The sequence below is a fragment of the Saccostrea echinata genome, unplaced genomic scaffold (assembly GCF_033153115.1).
Source record: "Saccostrea echinata isolate AGI-Se365-2 ecotype Australia unplaced genomic scaffold, CSIRO_AGI_Sech_v1 ptg000022l, whole genome shotgun sequence".
In the NCBI taxonomy this organism is placed as follows: domain Eukaryota; kingdom Metazoa; phylum Mollusca; class Bivalvia; order Ostreida; family Ostreidae; genus Saccostrea; species Saccostrea echinata.
Window position 1 is genome coordinate 9,414,605 of NW_026889771.1, and position 24,428 is coordinate 9,439,032.

General features: G+C 32.0%; 2 protein-coding genes across 3 annotated transcripts in view; one reads left to right on the forward strand and one right to left on the reverse strand.

Annotated features, from left to right (window-relative positions):
• Positions 1 to 13,541, forward strand: part of LOC133190374 (galactoside alpha-(1,2)-fucosyltransferase 2-like) — a 52,481-nt gene extending 38,940 nt beyond the window's left edge. For both annotated transcript variants that reach the window (XM_061325978.1, XM_061325977.1), the window contains exons 2-4: positions 2,466 to 2,706; positions 12,101 to 12,179; positions 12,348 to 13,541. In XM_061325978.1, coding sequence (XP_061181962.1) covers positions 12,158 to 12,179; positions 12,348 to 13,345 — 1,020 coding nt within the window. In that variant the 5' untranslated portion in view covers positions 2,466 to 2,706; positions 12,101 to 12,157 and the 3' untranslated portion in view covers positions 13,346 to 13,541. The remainder of the gene's footprint in view (positions 1 to 2,465; positions 2,707 to 12,100; positions 12,180 to 12,347) is intronic.
• LOC133190369 (RNA binding protein fox-1 homolog 2-like) overlaps positions 1 to 24,428 on the reverse strand; it is a 443,535-nt gene that overhangs the window by 316,911 nt on the left and 102,196 nt on the right. The gene's annotated exons all lie outside the window — the stretch shown is intronic.

The window sequence follows — 24,428 nt, forward strand, 5'->3', positions numbered from 1 at the left end:
TATGATTGTAATATATAATTGTAATTGTATATAATTATTATAATAGTAATATGTAACAAGCATTAACTCCCTATTTCAACTATTAGAATTTTAGACATTACAAACAATATAAAATATAATTGACATGTAAATAAAATCTCGCCATGACAATAAAGAGTCAACGTTTCTGAGGTTTGAAAAACATTCTGGATGGTAAACAAACGTATACCTCCTATACATTGCACCACATTATTTTATGTCTTATAATTGGAAAATTTGCATGGATAGACAATGAAATTCCAATTGATTACTTGAAACTTTTGGTGTTCAGGAAGGTAGAGGGACCTTGACTTTTTTTGTTTATTCATTATGTGGACAAACTATTTTAGTCAAGTCAAATTAGCGATAATATGGGCCTAACATGATACAAAGCGCAAAAGAAATTATTTTGTGATAAATGATGCTCAAAATATCTGCAGTTTAACTTCAAGAAAATCAAATGAGAGGAAAGCATAATTAGGCACAATTTGAATAGCTATTGGAATACAGAAAAGGGACCTACATCTGTAAATCCATCCAAAGTTCTGCTGAAGTAATCAAATGAAAATTTCTGTTTTTCATGAAAGCGTAATCTGATTTACTTTTTTGATACTGTTTAACAAATCATTATTTTACATAGACATTATGTATTTAAAATATTTTTTTTTCAAATTTTGTTTCACACTGTATTGTACATTTTGGAAATATTGGCATTTTTAATAGAAAATGAAAAGAGTTTGGAAAAAAAAATTAAAATACATAAACCTCCCTTTATTTATTAAGATTTAGTAAGCTTTGATTACTTCATAAAGTACATAAATACTGAATGTATAATGATAAAATCATATCTCTAAAGATTTAAAGACAAAATCTGATCTATGTTTTGATAACCTCTACCTAAAATTTAAAATTATTAAACGACAAAATGCAGCTACACTTTGAAGTGAGCCTAAACATCTCTATTATTTTTTTGCTAGGTATAAAAGATTTTATTGTATCTATGTTAATTCGATTCACTTACTCTCTCTTCAAGGCAGAGAAATACACAAAAATTTTACCAAAATTTACTCAAATGACAAGAGCTCTGCTCCTTTTTCTATATTATTTTAAAAGGAAAAGCTATGCACCCTAAATAGTGGCTTCCTTTCCTCCGACTTTGTTAGATTTATTTATTTACGTTTATCTTGTGCATTGTAGAATCTATTTATAAAAAAGAATTTGAGTAAAAAATTAGTGTGATGCCTCGTTTTATTAGCTCACCTGAGCTGAAAGCTCAAGTGAGCTTTTCTGATCACCCGTTGTCCGTCGTCCGTCTGTCTGTCCGTCCGTCCGTCTGTAAACTTTTCACATTTTTCAACTTCTTCTCAAGAACCACTGGGCCAATTTTAACCAAACTTGGTACAAAGTATCCTTGAGGGAAGGGGAGTTTAAATTGTTAAAATAAAGGGCCAAGTCCCCTTACAAGGGGAGATAATCAAGAAAAGACAAAAATAGGGTGGGGTCATAAAAAAAATCTTCTTCTCAAGAACCACTGGGCCAGAAAAGCTGAAACTTATATGGAAGCATCCTGGGATAGTGTAGATTCTGAATTGTTAAAATCATGACCCCCGGGGGTAGCGCGGGGCCACAATATGGAATACAAGTTTTACATTGAAATATATAGGAAAAATCTTGAAAAATCTTCTTCTCAAGAACCACTGAGCCAGAAAAACTGAAACTTATGTGGAAGCATCCTGGGGTAGTGTAGATTCTAAATTATTAAAATCATGACCCCCGGGGGTAGGGCGGGGCCACAAAAGGGAATCCAAGTTTTACATTGAAATATATTGGAGAAATCTTGAAAATCTTCTCCTCAAGAACCACTGAGCAAGAAAAGCTGAAACTTATGTGGAAGCATCCTGGGGTAGTGTAGATTCTAAATTGTTCAAATCATGACCCCCGGGGGTAGGGCGGGGCCACAATATGGAATACAAGTTTTACATTGAAATATATAGGAAAAATCTTTAAAAATCTTCTTCTCAAGAACCACTGAGCCAGAAAAACTGAAACTTATATGGAAGCATCCTGGGGTAGTGTAGATTCTAAATTGTTAAAATCATGACCCCCGGGGGTAGGGCGGGGCCACAATATGGAATACAAGTTGTACATTGAAATATATAGGAAAAATCTTGAAAAATCTTCTTTTCGAGAACCACTGGGCCAGAAAAGCTGAAACTTATGTGGAAGCATCCTGGGGTAGTGTAGATTCTAAATTGTTCAAGTCATGGCCCCTGGGGGTAGGGCGGGGCCACAATAGGTATTACAAGGGGGGAAGTCTGGTAATGAACAGCATGGCCAAAGTTACTCAGGTGAGCGATGTGGCCCATGGGCCTCTTGTTTATAGTAGAGTTTGATTTTTTGCAAATGAAAATATTAATTTGCATTGTTGCATCTTTTCCTTTTTACAGAATTGGAGCATGGTAAACAAACATAGATATGGCCTGATAGTATTCTGCTGTGTTGTTGTGCTCGTATGGATGTTCAACTTTCATAGCAACATTAGTGATTCTGCGATTCAAAATTCCGACATAAGGCGTATAGCAAGATCCCGGACGTTTGATGGCAATACAACGAAACCCATTGAGGAATATTTAGATGACCTTCTACAATAATTTTATTTTTCCATTTCTCAGAATCATTCATTTCAAGGTATGTTATATAATCATTCAGCCGTGATGGTTTGTTCTTGAATAGCTCTGAAGTAGTCCAACAAACCAGAAATCTTGTCAGAAATCAAAGATGATTAAAATAACTTTGAATTCCAAACTGACAAACGTTTACGTTAAACAAGAAGCCCATTGCCCACAATGCTAAAACTGTCATATTTATCCTGTTTATGTTTATAAGAATTTTCATCATTAAATTTAAATCATTTCTATTTCCTTATAAAACTTGGAAATTGTTCCTCACTATAGCACAAAGGAGGCAAACTTGATTGTACTCTTGATCCCCTAATGTACCACATCCTACTCCTAGGGACAGTGATTTGAAGAAACTGTAATCTTCACTTTATAAGGATGCTTGAAAATTAATATGATTAATTGTGGCCTTGGTATTGTCGAAAAATTCTATAAATAAGTATTTCACATCAATTCTAATGATAAACTGATGGAGCAAGGTGTCAGCAAAACGTTAATTATGAAGCACAATGAATATAATGTTTCTCTATCCGCAGATAAGCAAGAAGATTGGAACTAAGAAATTTATTTTTAAAAAAATGGTTGTATTAATTAGCAAAAATATCATAAAAAATGATTTGAACACTCGATGTACACATTGAGACTACGTTGACCTTATAACCAAAGCGGAAGACAAAAATTTTGCATTCTTGAATATTGATATCAAATATATTTCTTGCTTTACTTTTATGTAATTGAATTTCTTTTAATTCCATCTAATTTTTTAAAACTTCTGTTGGTTTTGTTATATTAAAATTAAAATACTTGTGCAACAATTGTGCAACACTTCTAGACAAGGAAAGTGAAATTAGAATATCATGGTACTGGTATTCAATTAAGTTATGTATATATCAAGTGCATGTCCTATTCTATGTTGACTCAACCTTAATGCTTGTATTGAATTTACAAAGGAATAAAGTTATCAAAACACAAAACATTAATATGATGTATAGGAAGTATTTATCAGGTTGGGGGGAAACGTAAATTCCGCTATAATAGTGGTATATCACTATTATAGTGAGATTCCGCTATATTTTCAGCCGTAGTTACCCTCGATTTCATCAAATAACATACTTGTTGATTAAAGCGCAAGTTATGATGGGTATAAAAATGGACAATAATTTGAATCCTTGCATGTTATGAATTTTATTTAATTTTCTGCCGATGCGTTTAATAATACGAACACACTTTTTAAAGCGGAAGTTACATTTTTAACATAGCAACCAGTGATTGCGGTAGTATTGAACAAAGACTGACTCTTAATATCTCTCACACATGTGCGCAAATTAGTGATTGTAATAACTTTGAACCCACGTTGAAATACATTTGTCGAATTTACAGAAGAAAAGATGATTTTTGCCTGCTTGGTAACGGGTATGGAGGCCCGTTGGGACAAACGAAAAAAAAGCTCATTACATGTTCACTTTCTTCTGATGAAACCGATTTGTATTGTTTAATTGCAATAAATTGTAAACAATGAAGTAAGATGTCATTTCTGCAAGTAATTACAAACACATTGTTTGACATTCGTTTTGGGAATGATAAACAAAATTAACAATACGAACAACAAAGGGCCTCGGTTTTAGGGTGTCTTCCACCTATTCCCACTTTTTAAAAAAAATCACAAGTCCACCTATTTCCGCTTGCAAATATGATATAGTTTATTCAGAATATAACTTTGGGCAGTACAGACCATCAGATACAAAAATAACATAATCTATACATATTTTACAATAAGTAAGACTCTCAGAGTCTAAAGGGGTAGGGGGTGAGACTCCTGATCATGTGTTCCTCAGTCCCACAGTTCCATTCACTTGTATAGAAGACTATTATATATGCTATAATATAAAGCAGAAGAAGGAATACTTTAAAACAATATAATTGTTTTACAATATATGTAGCAATGCTGTTGTATTATATATAAACATCTGAAAATTAACCTTGAACAAATAGACATTGGGACAACCTGACAGATCATCGTAACGTAATATAAGAGCACGATGGATAAATTTCCCTAAGCCAACTAGGGTACATATGCGATGTGAACCGAATAACTGAAGTAATTTAAATGTACTTGGAGATTTGTAATAATATTCATATGTTTATGTATTTTTCCCTTAAATTTAGATATCTATGGCATTGAAGAATGAAATTAAATTCGTCTTCAATTTGATGAGTATCGTAAACATCGCATAATCCATCCTCCCTGCTCTTGCCTTGTGCTGAAAGTTCATTGTGTTAATAACAATTATGTTAATTACATCTCAACTTAGGTGTTTTTTTTTACAATTCAATACACTTTAAGACAGAAAATACATTGAATAAATCGATGAAAATGCAATGATATATTTCACTTAATTTTGTACAGAAAATAAATATTAAATAGACTTTAAGAAAAAAATATGATGTAATTCACTCAATTATTTGCTCCTTGAATACGTACGCTTTAAGACAGAAAATAAATTAAATCGATTCAATTTGCTTAAGCTTAAAATACTGTATGAAATATGAAGACAACAAACAGTAATCAATCTCAAAAGTCCATTGAAACAATAAAAAAATTTAAACAGAGCAAATACGGACCCCTAAAAACATAAAGGTGAGATCAGGTGCCATGGAGGAGTGAGACCCCCTACCGACCGGTCACACCCGCCGTGTGCTCCTTGGCATGATCAAGGAGCACACGGCAATTTGTAGACAATTCAATGTGTAATGTGTTAAGCAGGCTTAATATTTTAGCGGCTGTGGGGCAGACAACGATGCACTAATTCTTGATAACCATTAACAAATGAATTTCACAAAATCCATGATCGACAGGGGATGCCTACTCCTCCATAGCACCTGATCCTACCTTTTCGCTCTGCGAAAAATTTTATTGTTCAAATGGCCTTTTTTGTTATCTTCATATTTCTATTTCTCCTTGTATTTCGTTTATTTATGCCAGAATAATCTACTTCTGGTAATTAGGATTTCATTGTCTCTTTTTTAGTGCATAACGTAGTTAAATATAAAATTTTATGCAACTTACACAATCAATAAATTGTGCAGAATTTATAAGACGTCACATCTACAGATAATTTTCACAACTTTTTCACTTTTCTTGCTAAGACTAATCAATTTAATTCACGGTTTCATCATCAAGAAAGGAAACATTATACATGTACCTAAGATTACATGTAAGAGTGACAAATATTGCTTACGATTGATTCCATATTAAAGTGAACTTGTGCTGAGCTTTTTTTTTTCATTTGTCATAACGGGCCTACATACCAGTAACTATGCAGGCAAAAATTACCTTTTCTTCGGTAAATTCGACAAACCTATTCCAAAGTGGGTTCAAAGTTATTACAAGCACTAATTTGTGCACATGTGTGAGAAATATTAAGTGTCAGTCTTTGTTCAATACTACCGCAATCACTGGTTGCTATGTTAAAAATGTAACTTCCGCTTTAAAAAGTGTGTTCGTATTATTAAACGCATCGGCAGAAAATTAAATAAAATTCATAAAATACAAGGATTCAAATTATTGTCCATTTTTCTACCCATCATAACTTGCGCTTTATCAGCAAGTATGTTATTTGATGAAATCGAGGGTAACTACGGCTGAGAATATAGCGGAATCTTGCTATAATAGTGATATACCACTATTATAGCGGAATTTACGTTTCCCCCCAACCTGTTTATACCAATTATGCGGCATTCAAACCGTAACGTAAAAAATATTTCCTAATTCTACAAAACAGACACGTTAATTAGAGCAGTGTATTTAAAAAGTAAGGACGACATATATTTAATAAAAATAAAATGTAAACAGAAAATCGAATATTTTACGACAAATAAAAGATTATAATCTTGTGAACCTAACACCTCTTCCTTCATTTCATTTTTAAAAGATCTGGTCAAGGACCAAAAACCATGTTTATGGGATTATGGTGCCCTTCGTTCATATTTCTGTTTATCTGTAGTAAGAAAAGGTTAAAATAACAAAGCAATCGGTCTCAAAAATCGTTGACTGAGAATTTAGAACAGGAAAAACCAGATCTGAGGTTATGATGATTGCAATCGAGACAACATCAATATTCATCCATTTTATCAATTTTTAATAAAAAAAAAAGTTAGAACAGTTTCTTTATAATGGTTGATAAAATTTTTATACTATAAAAAAGCTAATTCAAATAGTGCAGAGTATTTAGATCATATGCAACGTACTATTCTACGTAAATAGCAAGCTCACCGGACAAAATGTTCATACCAAAATCCAAGTATGTTTTAGAATAAATGTAGAACATCATAAAGCGTTATAAAAATCCCACGATGATCCATTGGCAGAGCTCAGGGAATTAGATAATTAAGTTCAAAACAACGCTGCTGAGGTTCTTAAAGGGTTTTTATCATGTATATAAATTTCTTAAAAACGAAACACAGTTATATTCTTGAAACATATAATTATCGTGAAAACAGTCGTAATTAGGTGATAGAACGCCTGAAATATAGAGTTCTCGAAGTAAAAATCTCCACTAATTAGATAGGGATCACGTGGTACGGAAACGTCAGAGGTGTCAATGGTCAATAAGAACTTGTATAGCTAATTGTAGGAATAAACATATCGCAAGATTTTGACGTTAAATAAATAAATTTCGAAATATGTATGGGGGCAGTTTTGACCTCGACGATATTCCTTAGTAATATACGTTCAATCTTTTATGTAAGAACGTCTACAAGAGAGAAATAACCAAGAAAATTAACCGATGGGTAGAGAGGATAGCGAAGACGACGCTTTTAACAATTCGGGACGGGAATTCGGGAATTTTTTAGCGAGACGCAAATTTAGCGATTTGTCCTTGAAAATCATTATGTTATAGTTACACTATAGTTATTAATAGGTCATTGGAAAATACACTCACAGTTTTTAATTCACGAGGGGCTCCGACCAATTAATATCTATTGTGTAAGTTACTTGTACCAGAGGACCAATCAAAAAGTTGAGCTAACGTTTTGTACCGCTTATTGCAAGCTACATATTAATGATCAAATATTAACATTCAACAGTCAGTGTATGGACCAATGAAAAATCAAGATATTGTTTTGAAAACCTGTCCTTAAGTGATTTCCTTGACATTGATTTCGGAAATTTTGTCAATGGAAAATATTGATATTACAAGTTCTGATGTGAAAATAAAAACGGAGAATTCTGATGTGAACTTAGCTGGGTCGCGCTTCGGAGATCTAAAAGAGGAAGAGGACATAAATCGTCTAATTAAGGACACTGAGAGTAAACATAAAAGAAAAAACTCCAATTGGAGTAAGAAAACATTTGACGAGTGGCGAGAGTACAGAACAAGCCAGACAAACTTCCCTATACCTGAGATCGAAAATTTTACAGAAAGCGAAGTAAATGTATGGTTGAGCAGATTTGTACTTGAAGCCAGACGCAAGGATGGAGCACCGTACCCTCCTAACACGCTTTATCAACTTTGTGCCGGACTGATAAGAGTACAGAAAGAAAGCGGAAACTTTATGAATTTTCTAGATGAAAATTTTCTTTCCGTTTCGACGAAGTTTGAGTGCAAGAATGGCTGAGTTAACAAAGCAGGGTGTTTGAACAGTAACACATCAAGCAGACCCCATATCTCGTGACAATGAGGAGGAACTCTGGTTAAAGGGAGTGTTTGGATCTGGAACAGCAAAATCACTTTTATATACAGTTTTCTTTTACAATTGCAAACTGTTTGGGATTAGGGGGACAGACGAACATAGAAACTTAGAGCTGAATCAATTTCAACTGGACAAAGCCCCAATGAGTCTTACATTCTATGGGAGAGCTAACAAAACCTACAAGGGTAAGTTACACTTTCTAGTTTTATATTTATATTTTCATTCCTTAGAGTAAATAAATTGCGACAATATTTAAGCGTATCTTAGGCCTACTTTTCAATTACTGTTGCTAAATATCTGAAGATTTTTCTCAATTGTCTGTTTTATCTTACAAAAAAAAAGGGGGGGGGGGTCTAAACACATTTGTGACTAAGAAATAAAAAGTTTCATAGGAACGAAAAAAATATGAGAAATTTAATTGGTATTTTTATTTTAGGTGGGCTGAATCAAAGGCACATTTCTCCTAAAACTATTAAGCACGTGTTTTCTGACCCAAAGTTTTTCCTTATTTACGAGGAATACATTCAACTTGTTCAAATGATTTCTACTGTTGAGAATGGTTCTGAACCATTTTATAGGCGTCCTCTGGAAAACAAGAATAACTTAAAACATTTAGTAAGCAGTGTCTTGGTGTCAATAAGTTATCAAAGCTTATGAAAAGTATTTGTGAGGAAGGGGGGCTCAAAGGCACATTCAGTAACCATTCAGGGAAAAGAACCTGTGCAACGCAACTTTATCAAGCTGGAGTTCAAGAGCAGAAAATAATGGGCCGTACTGGGCATCGTAGTGTACAAAGCGTAAGAAAATACAAGAGGCCTTCAGCAGAAATGTTGGAAGAAATTTCGAATGTTTTGGAACCACCTGTGAAACGCGAGAAAGTTGAAATGGAGGTGTCCGAATCCACTGAGAGGATGTGTTCTAAATCTGCCTGCACTGATGTTACTGCGTATAACAATTGTGTGTTTGAGTTCAAATTTTGACAGTACAATGCCGAATTCCCGAGTAATCAATCGTGTGTGGTGTTTTTTTTTTTTGTTTTTGTTTTTTTTTTTTTGGTAAAATTTGTGAGGTACACAGAAATTAAAAAGAAATGTGAAATTATGTTTAAATCAAAGTTGAAATGTTTTTATAGCATAATAATGTGAAGTACACAATATAAGACAATCTAAGAAAAACAATTACAAAAAAGTGAATTTCTAAATGTTTTAATTTGTATTTGGAATAAATTGTATATTTAGTGCAATTGTGCAAAGTTGTTTGTGTAAAATTACATCATTCTTTCAGCAGCTTTGAATGTCCTGTCAAACTATGACTGACATTGACATCATTCATTCAGCAGCCAAGGTCTAAAATTTACACTGATCATTCATTCATCAGTCAAGGTCTTGACACTATGGCTTGATGCCAAAAGTGGGCGTGACTAAAAAAACTGTGATTCTTCTGGCAAATACACCAGAGCAACATCAAAGTAAAATCTGAATTTACCGCCAGTCCTATCTTACAATTAATTTTAGCGAGAAGTAATTCTAGCAATTTTATGGTGCATAGAAAGATAATGATACTTTGATACGAAATAAATTGATAGCAATATCTAATTTTAGCGATCTCAACACCCTCGCTAAAAATGCAAAAATTGAATCCTCGCTAAAATTTCTGCTTATGCGGTATTCTTGCGAGATTTTGTGCGACTTATTTTTTTTAAATACATGTTGCTTATTTTTTGTTTAGAGAGTATCATGTCCATTAAAAGTACCTTTACCTTAAAATATTTTATAATTACAAAACAATCGCTGTCCGGGCATATATGGGGACAAAACCCTTGCGTTTGCATTAAAAGGCGCTCTCTTTCACCTCCCGCCAAAGTGAAAATCCACTAGTTAATTGCCTAACAGGTTTTACGAGCCGTTTTGTAAACACAATAACTACTTTGCTTCACCAGGATTGACACTTATGACATCAGAGCAATGGCGCGTACATGTAACATTGGCGATCATAATATGCGTATTGAGATTTAGACTTTGAAACACTGAAACATCAAACACATTGATTTTCTAGCAAAGAATTTTATATGGATGATTTTAATACCATGTAAACATTCTCATATAAAAAAATTTTGAGACTTGATAAAATTCCTTTAATTCAATAAAGCCCCGTCATCACAATTAATCAAAATGACACAATATACAATTGTTTCAAATACAGATGTTTATGCAACAAGCACTTAAGAATTCATAAATGATCATTTAAAAATTCTAATAAACAATTACAAATTGACTTGTCTAGCATATATAATTTTACAATGGAAACGAACTTCGATAGTCATTAAACATATAGAAAATACTACAAAAATAATTACAAAGTAAGTTTAAAAGAAATGTGAAGAAATTAAATAAATAAATAAATAAAATAATTCAAGACGGTCGACATTGAGGTTCTGTATATAGTGTTTAAATATGCACATCCACTATAAATGTTGCCATGGTTACCTAAAATTATGTAGCAATAAAAATGTCACATATCATTTCTACTCCAACTATTGCAATTTTAATGAAACATACATAAATGCCGATTACTATTATTGCATATACTATTCTCTGTTTTTAAATTTCAATTTCAATGAGGTTGATTCGAATGTTACAAGAAAGAGGATTTCTTCATGTATTTCACAACATTACTACTTAACGTATTTTACTATGCTATGTCTCAACATGATTCTTTAAATTAAACACCGTTTTCAGTTTCCCTGATGAGCGTTAAAAATTGATAGACTAGTGTTATCTTATAAAACACATGCAACCATCTATTTCAGGACTGTAGACCAGTTTCATTAGAAACATCCAGTTGCTAGTAATTTAATGATAATAATAATAACCTTTATTTATTCAGGATTACACAATTAGCATATACATTGTAGCTAGTTTTCACTGTGGTCCTGCATTAATATATATATTTACCATATATATTAGCATATTAAAATTAGTATTTAAATATAAAGACACAATAAAAGAAGTACAAGCATATGACTTGATAGATATATAGTAACATAATTGTAACAATACAATCAAGGATTGGCGCACTAAATGAACTGAAGAGGAAAAAAGGTTAAGTATTAGCTCTGTTAAAATATTCCATAAGATACACAGATTTTAAAATTACCACCTGAACTAGAGTTTCGAACATTTTGTGATAGTTTGTTCCAAAGAAATAAGGACGACGACTTAGCTATATGAAGTTCAGAACGTCTGTAATTTTCTGTTTTGGCTCGTGGTAAATTTTAAAGGTTTGACATACATTCATTCGACCTGGTTTGGCGACAATTAACATCTCTTGTATATTGAAACACACAAAGATAATCAAGCATTTGGTTGTTTGAAACCTTAAACAGAAATATCACTGGACTAAACATAAAAAGTAAAATGTAAAATAATTCTTAAATGGCATCCAATTTAAACAAGAAAATTAAAAGCATGTAGGAGTTAAAATATCTCGAATATTTCAAAGTATTCTAGCTCTCCTCTTCTGCAGTTTGAATAACTTACCTAAATAGAGTTGGTTTTTACATTACACCAGACAGTGCAACAATAAGTAAAATGTGGAAACACAATACTATCAAAAAATTATGATGACTTAATCCAGAATTTTATAATCAAGTTGTTAAGAATATTTTTCGAGTAAATATTATTTCCCTTGGATGTTTTTGTTTGTTATAGGGAAGTAAATGTTACCGAGGAACATTTTGCAGATGAAGTTCAGAAACTGACGTCGGTATGCGGAGATTTCAAATGAAAAGTAAGAATTGAAGACAGTTTAAGCTATATATCCATGTAATATAATTATTTAGGCTGTGCAGCATTGAATGTACGTTTCTAGAAAGATAAGTGACAATAATATTGTTTAACATTGTATGTGTATTTTGGTTATTCGATGTCATTAACATTAAATATTTGCTTTTTGCAGAATATTTTCCTTTAGTAACATTTGGGATTGTGTTTCTTTTCTTAATTGTTCGCGTAAATAAACTACAAACATGGCGACCACATATGATATTTGGACAAAATTCTCAGGAAATCCGATTTTTGAAGAGAGAAACATTTAGCTACAATGACTCTAAGGAAATTGTATGTGTAAATTTCAAAGGACGACTCGGAAATCTTATGATTGAATACGTGTTCTTATACATAATAGCAAAGATTAAAAGACTGTACCCTATCGTCCCTGAAAACTCAGAATTGTTTGAAATATTTAATATACAAAGAACCACACTATCGGCAATAAAGAAACCCAAAAATGCGTGTTCAAAATTGCCACTACAAAAAGAAAGGTGGGGACTGTCATATGACGAAAATTTGCTTAGTGTTCCTCCTTCCAAAGGAGTAAGATTTGATGGCTACTATCAGTCATGGAAATACTGGATAAAATATGAAGAGGAAATTCGGGATATCTTTACTTTCAAAGAATCAATACGGAAAAAAGCATACACACAGATGAGGGATATCCTGAATCAGATGAAGTTTATTGCAAATAAGGATAACGTTGTAGTCAGCGTACATATCCGAAGAGGAGATTATGCAACAAAGGGGCATTATAAGTACGGCAAACTTACACCAAATGAAACTTACTATGCGAATGCCATGGATTATTTTAAAAACAGATATCGAAAGGTATTGTTTATTGTCGGTTCAAATGATCTGGAGTGGTCTAAAAAGGCCCTAGCGAATGAAACGAATGTTTACTATTCAACAGGGAATTCAGCAGCAGAAGACATCGCCTTGCTTTCTCTCGCGAATCATACCATCATGTCAGTTGGAACTTTTGGCTGGTGGATTGGATGGATGGCGCGAGGAACCAGTATATATTATAAGAACATTTTTAGACCCGGATCTGATTTTGCCAAAGAGTTTCGAAACAACTCTGTAGATGACTTCATTTATCCTGGGTGGATTCCAATGGAATAAAAAATGAAATGTCTGTGAAATACCGTGGAAAGTCAAGAATAATAAAAATCTACCAGTCATTCAGGATCAATTTATAATTACATGTATATTAGTTTTAATTTAACAATATTTATTCAATTATGAATTTCAATCATATGTTGTTTCCATGTAGGTATTTCCATTTATGAGATTGAGATAAATCTTTTTGGCCAGTCAATGCATAATTTCTTTATTTGATAGGGGGTTTTCCTATATAGCTTCAAACGGGTGAGAAATCGATGTTAATTAACGTTAATTAAAGATCATGTGTAAGTAAGAATTAAATCATACATCATGTTAGTAGTTTGATGGTTTATTTGGCACTTTGGGTTATTCCAAGGGGAAAGAAATGAGTTCGAAAAATTTCATACTTTGTCCAGAAAGAAATTTGAAATAACTACATGAGTTTGATCAACCACTGAATTGGTCTTGAGCATTCGTGTAGACAATTCAGTAACTCTTGCATTGATATACTAGCTAGTGGACAAAAAATTTACAATTGAAAATCAAGTGCCAAGAGAGCGTTAAATATTGTTAAAGGATGCTTTCGGGTTTTCAAAAGATTTGACCTATAGGAGGGAAAATTTTCCCGGAAAAAGTGACATTTAAAAATCAATGTTCATTTGATGTTTTGTACCGTACATTTGTCTAAATTTTTCAAATTTGCATTTTAAACATACAATTTTTTACTAGGAACCTTAAAATTAACCTCTAAAGTTGGTCAAAAGAGCATTTTGTTCCATTAAAGCACCGATTTTTTCGTAAATTTTTGTCTTGAAGTCTTTTAGGGCAGGCTTGCCCCTAAATAAAATTATTTTATTTTAGATAGGTTAAGGCGTAAGGAATAATTAAAGATGGGATTTTTTAGGGGCACCCCTTCCCTAGGGTTGGAAATCACAAAAAAACCTACAAAAAAATAAGGAAATCTAATTTTGACAATCTGGTTCACATTTATGAGAATTATATTCATATTCAGGAAAGCTCAATTGGTATATCAGCTGAGTATTAACACCGAGGGTATTTTTAGAGTCGTGGATCAAATTCACCTGGTGCCACACTTTTATAGTTTTTAATTCTCGCCTTTTCAAGGACTATTTAATTTCTTTTTTTTATAGGTTTATGTCTATTTCCCTGCAATTATCTATCTTTTATGCATGTTCATTCTTGATAATATAAAAGACACTAAAAAGAGAGAAAATCGTAAATTCCCTTGTAGCTAAACCACAGTCCAGCGGAACTATACCTCACTTTGGTGCACTTTCTTCGAGGAGTAGAATTATTCACTCTGTGTTATTCGATACAAGTATTCTCACCTGAAATGAACTACCATGGAATTCTACTACAAATATTCCTTAGAAATTAATCACGTTGCTTTTACTGCACTACTAGTGTTTTTCTGGGTTATTGCGCTGGAAAGTTTGTTAAGTTATACTTATATTACTTGAGCTTTATATATATATATATATATATATATATATATATATATATATATATATATATATATATATATATATATATATATATATATATATATATATATATATAGAATAACATACATGTACTTTTGTACTGTGTCAATGTTCTTACCTCAGATCCCAAGGTTTGAAGCAGAAGGTCTTCATATCAGTATCTGCTCTTCCTTAAATTTCATTTATATTATATATAGGATTTGCATACGTTAATGGCAAGTTTTATTAAATCCAAGGAATTATGTTGTAAAATAAGCACATACTAGTATCAAGAATAGAATTTAGTCTATAGACATTTGCATTATACACAATGAAAAGTAAACAAAAATATCAAATATTTCTTGCTAACAAACTCAAAATGTGTTGACAATACCATGCTTCATAGTAAATATTTATGAAAAGGTTACTCCTATCTATGCATACTGAAATGATTTATTAGGAACAAATTAGTATTGTATGTAGACTAAAGTCATTGACCGTAACGAAAATCAACAACCTTTTTGTAAAGAATAAATCCAATTTCGGTTCTATAGGGGAGATAACCATTCATAAAGAATGATCTTTTAAAAGTTTCTAATACACTGTATTTAAATTACTTTTTTTATAATTGACATTTCAAAATCTTCTATGATTGATAGCGCAAGGAAAAAAATTCTATCAACTGTTTACCATTTAACCTGGGGAATTTATGTGAATAAAGATTTTGAATGAATTGAAGCAAAGTTGAATGCATTCTAGACATCACGAAAGGTATAAAAACTTGTTTCCAATCGCCATTATACACAGAGATGCATTTCGGGATCCGGAGTTGATCTCAGAATCACCTGTCATACATTTGTAGCACGGGGTGTCGTATGGGGGCTACAAGGGTCGGATGTAGATTGGCAACTGTGCTTATTTAAAGATAGAATTTTTGTTTGTCTTTAATAAATGATTTTTGTTATTAATAGAAATTTAAAGAAATGACATGTATCATCATTTTTCAAATACTTCTAGTAAATTACATGAATAATAAGATATGATTTAATTATTTTATGACTTTAATATTTCTTATATTGGTGATAATTGTGTTTAATTTTGAAACAATGTTTTTGAGAAATGTAATATATATTCTGTTGTAAAAAGCATCATGCAATCTAAATTAAGGCATCAATTCCGTTATATGATTGGATCTCAACTTTAGTGCTATGTTTCTTACAAGTTTTCAATTCTTCTTCAAATATGATTCTGATTTTTTCTCTTTTTTCATGATTATATATAAACAAATATATAAAATGAAGTTATTAAAAATAAGTTACAAAGTGCCTTGATAACCATATGCCTTCCATTACCTTTTTAAGTGATATATGCAACTTCCATATTACATGTATCACATTATTATCGGAATACGATTCGTCTGATCAGTACTTTCAGTACTTAAATTTATTATCGGATATTAAGCATTCATAGGGAGCTGGATACCACATTTACCGTGGGTATAATCTGATATTAATTAAAAGAAATCTGAAACCATGTAATGCAGTAGAAAGTTGATTGGTCTATATTTTTCTCTGTATCTTTCTTCACTGCATGTTTATGACCAGAATCTTCTGTCAATTTCATAACTCGAGTCCTAATGCATTTATAAGACAGAATAACATCATATTCAGGCATGTGTAATATGAAAGGAGCTACATGTATGATATATTTGGTGCGTTATTGGTATAAATCTTGCACTTGAATCGAAATCAACCCTCCGTTTCCATGTACAATTATCTACATGTATATTGCAGTTAATGTTGCACTTGAAAATCATCGAGGGAAAAGAACCTTCATATTTGTTTTATACAGCTTTAAGCTCGCTGGCGTACCAATTCGGTCCTTTCGTGTTGTTTTTGATAAAAATAAAACCTCTTAAAACCAAACGTAAATAGATTTTCATTTCTCGCATGGACCTCTCACAATACACAAAAACAAAGTGTTTATTGTCCTCAAACAACGGGTACTGAGTGTTTCGTTAAAATGCTTATAATTTTCGGGCGTTTTACTCCGTATACCTATATTAAACTTTATTCATTAACAAATATTTTATTACGTCCAGTTCATTTTAAATCTTGCAAATTCGAAAACTCCCCCGGTTTGACATATGAAAATAATCCTTTATAGAATTAATTAAGGAATATTTTTGTTTTTAAATTATCTCAACAGTATATAGAGAGTGAAAAAAAAATTAATTTTGATCCCGAATTATTGTCCCACATTACTCGTCAGGGCCATCATTTGAATTAAATTGAATTTGCACTATCCAATAACGCTTGCATATCGATAAGATCAAAGATAGCCCTGCTTTTCTTTAGAAAATTTTTAAGGATTCTTTTCCAATATCTTATCATATCAAACTCTGTATCCGTAGTGTTGCTTCACCGAATGCCTGGTGGTCATGATTTATAGAATTTTTAATCTGCACTCCCTGGAGATGCTTGCATGTAAGTATGTCCAATCATTTCCTTGCTTTTCTTAAGAGGAAGACTTTTGATCGATTTTTCCTAATGTATTCTCATGCTGAACTTTGAACCCGGAGAAAGGGGGACTTTATAGGGAAAAATTAGAATCTGTTCTATGTGAAGATGCTTGCATGGTATTATGACCAACCGTGGTCCTGCTCTTCTGTTTCAGGAAAATTTAAAGACTCTTCCAATATATTCAAAACTGTGATACCCTTAACTTTATCAGGATTCTTCCACTTAAGTTTCATCTGTTCTGGCCCAGTGGTTCTTGAAAATGTTTTTAAATTATCCCTCCCTAATTTTTCCTTTTCTTGATCATCTCCATTTGGAAGGGATCAATTTTAATTTTCTTTTTCCAACGGATGCTTTATTCCTGGTGTGGTTGAAATAGGCCAAGTGGTTCTTGAGATGAAGAGGAAAATGTTAATTAAGTTCACAGACGAACGGACTGACGGACAGAAAGACAGACAACTAATCAGAAGTAATAGGAAAAATGATTGTATGTACCTACATAGACATTAAGTAATTCGAAATGAGTTACAAAATGCAATTATTTTATTGCTTACCATCTACAAACAATCGTTTTGCTATTTTATTTATTTAAGTATCTGCCAGTTAATTTGGGAATGATTATAATGTTATCAAGGAAAGGCGTCACCGCGTTACAGTATTTTCAGTTCTTTTATTTTTTCCCTTGACATAATGATGTCTTTCCTTTGGTCAGTAGCACGTGTGAACTTGGTTGCTATCATGTGAAAAAGTTGGAGTTCCTGTCAGTGATTAAGTAAAGTTCTTGGTATCAACATAAAGGAAGGTTCGTTTCATGTGTAAATTATTTGCGTGACATAGAAAGTAAATAAAAAGCATTCGGTTTGTCAGTTGTTTTCTTCTAAATTTTTTTTATAACCCGGGCAGGGTTGCGATAGGTCAAAATTTTGATGAAATGATCTTTGCTTAAACATTCTAAATGTACCAACAATTTTTCAAGAGAAACATGTATTAACAACATCCTGACCATCTTATCTCTGAAAATAAGCCCTTATTTACAAAAAAACGTGTTGTTTAATATTTATTGAGTGAATTAGATAGGAATAAGATTGGGAATTGACATCAAAGCGATTATTTATGTCCGCTCTTGTGTATTTTTTCGGATTTTTATTTTCAAATTGTAAGCCGAGAAGTGCAATAAAAATTGCATGTTGACTTACGCTTTTTCATTATAAGAACACCTCTTAAGCTGTTGGGTAATAAGAAACTTTTATCAACCTCGATAAATCCGTCTAGCAGTCTTGTTGAATGGAGGAAAAACGATAACATGGGTTCGGGTCGGAAATAAAATCTTCTTTAGGCTTATAATTACAGGCAACATTTTATGAGGTCTGTTTAACAAAGCATCACAGTTTTAAAATTCTCTCTGCAAGCATGACCGAGTCATATTTAATAACATATAGCTGTCTAAGTTCATCTGCGCCTAATTTTATGTTGTGAAGTAGGAAACATGTTTAATATATAGCCAGCTAATAGCAATTGTAAGGAAATCGACATGTAAATTTACATGTTAATTAAATCCCGATAAGAACATATCAAGGATCTTTCTTAAGTATGAGCAGCATCCTGGTTGTTTAACATTAACACACCCCTATTTCCTTTAAGGCATTCTTGGATGTAATATAATTGGAGAATATTGGTTTAGCATCAAAATGAGCCTATGCGGTTGAATATTGATACCGTTGATAATTCTTTCAAACACTCAGTGTAGAGGCAAGTATAAAAACTTGTTGTTACTTATAAAAATATGTTTAATCATAAAATTATCAAATACTTATGATGAAAATGGGACAAAGAGAATGTTACCAATACTGAAATATTAATGATAAGTGATTTGTCGCAACCGAAAACTGTTCATCTGCATTGTTGCCTTTTTGATTAACAGAACTGAGCTGCAAATTTGATGTCGGAAATTTTTGTTGCAAAATTATAATGAACTATTTCAATGATAGGAAAAAAGAACGTTTATAAGGTATACATATTGCGATGAAAGAACTATTTTTAAGCTTTGGTTGAAGCAGAATTACATTATTGTCGTCCTGTACAATATTGATTCCTTATATAATACTATATATTCGACTGTAAAGAAATCTTTCTTCTAAAACAATTTAATACTTTACTTAAGTCAAATTGATCAAAAAGATTCAAATTACGTAGAAATTTATCACAATAGTACATTTTAACAGCAAAATTAAATTCTGAAAAATGCTGCTCATATTGCTTTAACAAATACAGATATTACCTTTTGGTATTCTGCGTCGTTGTTTTTGTTCGGATTCTCATTTTTCATAATAAGAGAGTAGTATCTAATTCTGTGACGCTGACATAAAGCATATAGTGAGATCTCCGTAGTTAGACGTCCTGAACTCCGTACGGGATTTCCTGGATGAACTCTCAGAATAGAATTATGCATATGTAAATTTCTCATATTTTCAAAGGTATGATATGTAATCATTCCATGAATCAAAGGCTTTCTTTAAAAGCTTTTGAGTAATCCAGTAAACTCGAAATACTGTTAGAAATCCAATAATATTCCCGAACTTACGAATCACACAAATTAGAAATTGCTTACAAGAAATAAAAGAGAAGACCATTGACCTTTCTGGTCTGATTCTTGATGATTATAGTATACGTTTTAGTACGTATAGCTATCTTGTTTTCAAAAGATGCATAGCTTTTCTTAAAATATAATATTTAAATTTATGCTACAGATACTAGTATCATTGTCCTTATTTTGTTTATTGAACAAATGAGCAAATTTTTCAAATAACTTTTGAGATTTTTTTTTTTGAAATCAAAAAGTTATATTAAATAGAGTATAATTCTATCCAGCTTTGTTTTAAGTATCCATTTGTATATTTTTGACTCCGGGCAAGCCTTGAATAATCTTTAATGAAACCTTGCTCTAATCTAACGCTAACATTCTTCCGTTTGAGAACGAGGACATAAAATACGTATCAACTTCCTGTTATGAATAATTACAGAGATATTTTAAGTTTTTAAATAACTTGAGGAAGTTAATTGTGTTTTTGTAGGCATGATTTGCAAACTTTGCTCGGATGGATATCTGATGTGTTTTTAAATACAAGGTATCATTTTCCTTTCCACCTTTTATTTTTCGATTTTTTTTAACATTAGAAGCACTTTCATTCAACCCCTTTCTTTCAAAATGGACATTCTACTACGAAATAAGTGCATACCATATATAATATTTCTATAGCTGCAGTAAAAAATATCGTTGGAGGAGTTATCGTTCGTATAAATTCTTTGACAGAATACAGCGGTAGTTAACACATATCTGAACAAATGAAGAGATAACATTAAATGTTAAATTTTAATAACTCAATAAAATTATTCAAGAGCACTCCTTTTTAAGATGCCGAAATACATGTATCAGGATATCTAAAAACTAAGATTTCTCATTAAGGACATACGCAAAGTAGTTTTTAATTTTATTTCCATTATTTCATTTCATGATGTAGGAGTTCTAATAATTAATTTTAAATTCACAATTCTCTGTGTTTGCTTTTGAATCCCAGTGGTGGTTCGAATGTTACTTAAAATTATTTTCTCCATGCACTTCACAACTTCTGCATTTATTTTAACATGTTGTCAATCTCAATAGATCTATTTAAAGTGAAGACTAATTTCGCTTTTCATTGAGAATGAAATTTCTGAATGCGCCAATCTATTTCAAGACTGTAAATTAAAGCGCCAGTTTCTTAAAAAAACAACAACAACAACATTTGGTTATTAGTAGGGATGTCAATTTAACACGGATACATGTAGCTTAGTCGAGTAGTTAAAGTTGGGGGGTTAGGGATTGGGGGTTGTGTTAATTTAGGTATTTTCATGTCACTTTCACTATGGGTGGTCTTCAGACTGCTTTTACCATACTGTATTTAATTCAGGCTGCAGTCACATTCAACATATTTCAATATATATCTGAATAGTAATATTTTTCTTTGTAATAATATCGACTTGACAATATTGTATTTCAAACAAGATCATTACATCGACCACAGAATTTGCAAAATGTTGACTCTAAACGAGATTGTATATACCCTTGTATTTCCGACTTGTTTATCAGTAGTGACTCGTTTTAGAAATTGATCGTAGGTAAACATGCTGTGCGTAAGTATCGAATCAACTGGGAGACTTAAACCCCATATGCAGATGATAATGGTTTATTGCTTCATAAATAAAGGAAGTTAAAAAAAAACGGAGCACTGTTAAGGCGTACTATGAAGAAATCAAAATAATAATTATACAAATGTAAAAATAGATCCATTTTAAATTTTAATTCATTTTTGTAAAGATATTATATCAATCACATAACTTTAATATTAAATGAAATAATATACTGTTATTGTATTGATTATAGTTTGGTCACCTTATTTGACATTCAATTGATATAAATGCACATACTGTGTATTGCATGGAGGTCCTAAACAAATTTTAATATTGCAAAGGAATAACCTCATTCAAATTTATGATTTAAGCGATAAATTGTTTCTATTTATCTTGTAGTTTCTGGTAAGTGCCGCTGCTTAAAAATGAATTAACATTGTTTAGTTAAAAATTCAAGTAGTGGGGCTCAAGTTGAAATATGTGTGACTTTTACCAAGTATTTTTGAGTTTATTAAGTAATGCTTTTGATTTCACTTGGTTCACTCAATGCAGCAGCAGTTTTCAAGTTAAGAAATATTTCCTTTATCTATATTCCAAAAATGGTGACGATCTATTAATTGTATGTCCTATCGGAATGACGATTCAACAAGGCACCCCTATCACCTTCAAAAATAGGGACTCTTTAAGATCTGCATTTACAAAATAAGAATTCTTTTTCACTGACGACGAAACCATATCTAAAGTTTCCATTTTAAAATGATGGTATTGAACAAATTCATTTAACATTCAAAATTAAATACCGGTCTAAATTTTCCATTTTTCTTTTATACAACAAATATATTTGAAATAAATTCTCCTTTCTTAGAATGTGACACAGATATTGCTCCTTTTGACAAAGGCTAAGAAACCTCTTTATCAACTATTTCAATTTGAATTTCATTTTATTTGCTCTTTTTTTCTGAAAAGGCTTTTCTTCAAATTCTATTTTATATCCACCTGAGACTGTATTTAAAATCTACTTTTCAGATGTTATTTTTTCCCATTCAGATAAGTAGTTCAATAGACCCCCAGCAATAAATGTGAAAAAAAAAACATTACATACATTACATACATACATTAAAAACTGTGTTTGGTATTTTCCCCTGGCTTCTCTGAAGCCTCTTTACCGGTTCAACCTGCAGCTGCCTCTTGTCAATGACTGGGAATTGCCGTTAGTTCCCCTGCCTCTGTACGCAGGTCTCCTACTGAAATTTTTTTAACCTGTAGACTGATACATGGATTGCCTCGTTATTTGTTCATTAATTTTAGATGTTTCATTTCTCTCTTTCATTCTTTTCGTTATGTCACTTGGAAATCGCGTTTTTTTCCTCAATGGGAGTTGAAGCCGAACACAACTGTTGAAAACGCTTTTGAAGGTAAGGCTTCAAATATATCTTCTTTTAATGTTCATCTCCTTCATTGCATTACATGCTAACATAATAGCATCTGAAACCGATTTCTTTGCTTTTTTCATTTCTAGTTTATTTGTTTTAAACATTTCTGCTAGCACAATCATCGGAATTATTGATTCGATAGCCCCATGACTTTTTGAACTTTTTGTAGAGTTTATCTCTTTGCTGTACGTTAGGGAATAACTTTTTCCATATCTCTTCATTTATCATCAGGGGAATAAGAGTTTTGCAATTCTCAGGTATTTTTCTTTTTTCAATGTACTTGGAAGTGTCTACTACTGGACTTTTGCGAGGAGCACTGACTTTTACAGTTGACGGCTTACTTTGGCTTTTAAACATGCTTTATGTACGGAGGTATGGAATTGATAATAGAAAAGAAAAAAAAAATGATAGTGGTTATAGTTATTATATTAAGGGCACTAACATTATTTACCAACTTAAGAAATGACTGGAGGTGGAATAAAATTACTTAAAATACCTTATTCAATAGAGACAGTATCTCTTTTTTTTCATTTTCTAAAAGGAATTAGGACAGGAGTTGGTCAAGGTGGAAGGGAGGGGGTTGAGGGTAGGATTGTTGCCGTTCCATTCCTAAACAACGTAATATTGGCTTTAAAATGTACGATGGCCGACAGCGGCCGCCACTTTTGATTCTGAATATTGTCATGTTGTACATCTTTTTTGTCAATTTTCGTTGACAAATTACAACTGAACTGGTAATGCTATATGTCCTTATACAGATTTTACACTGACAATTTACACTGGAGAAAATCATTAAAATTCTTTCTTGTGATATGAAATGAAGATACATAAAAAAGGTTACTTGAAGGTGATAAGCTTAAGGTTCTAGCAGAACAGCAAGGTCGGGATGATTACAGATTAGTATTGTCTTCCAGATATGCTTTCTCGACAGATTGTAGTAATTAATTCATGAAATTCCATGTTGGTGTACCTGCTGGTCACATCATAGGTAACCAGGATGAAATTTTCCAGGTATATCAGAAATTTGATTTTGTTCATAATCGGACGTGTCTTTGATGTATGAATTTTGTTTTTTAAACAATGCGCATGAGGAAATGATCACATTAGTTACATGTACCTCTATTTTCATTCTTGTGCCACATTGAAAAATAATTGGCCGACCAGGTGGAAGTCTTGAGAGGTTGCGTTGGCCTTTAAAAGTGTTTCAAGCATTTAGTTATTAATTTTATGTATTTAGAGAGCAAATACAGACTCCCACATTTAAGATTGTCATTTTATTCTTGCTTAAAAACGGGTATATTTCCGTATCTAAAGTTTGGTTTTTGATTTATTCCATTAACTTTTGATTGGATGCTCACATGTAGAGCTACTAAATCCTGTTTTTCTACTTCTACATAATAGGTAGAATCGAGTTGTCTCATACACTTTGAGGATCGAGATATATCCATTATATTCATGTATATCCATTACAACAAACGTATTACTTTTATTCGCCTTT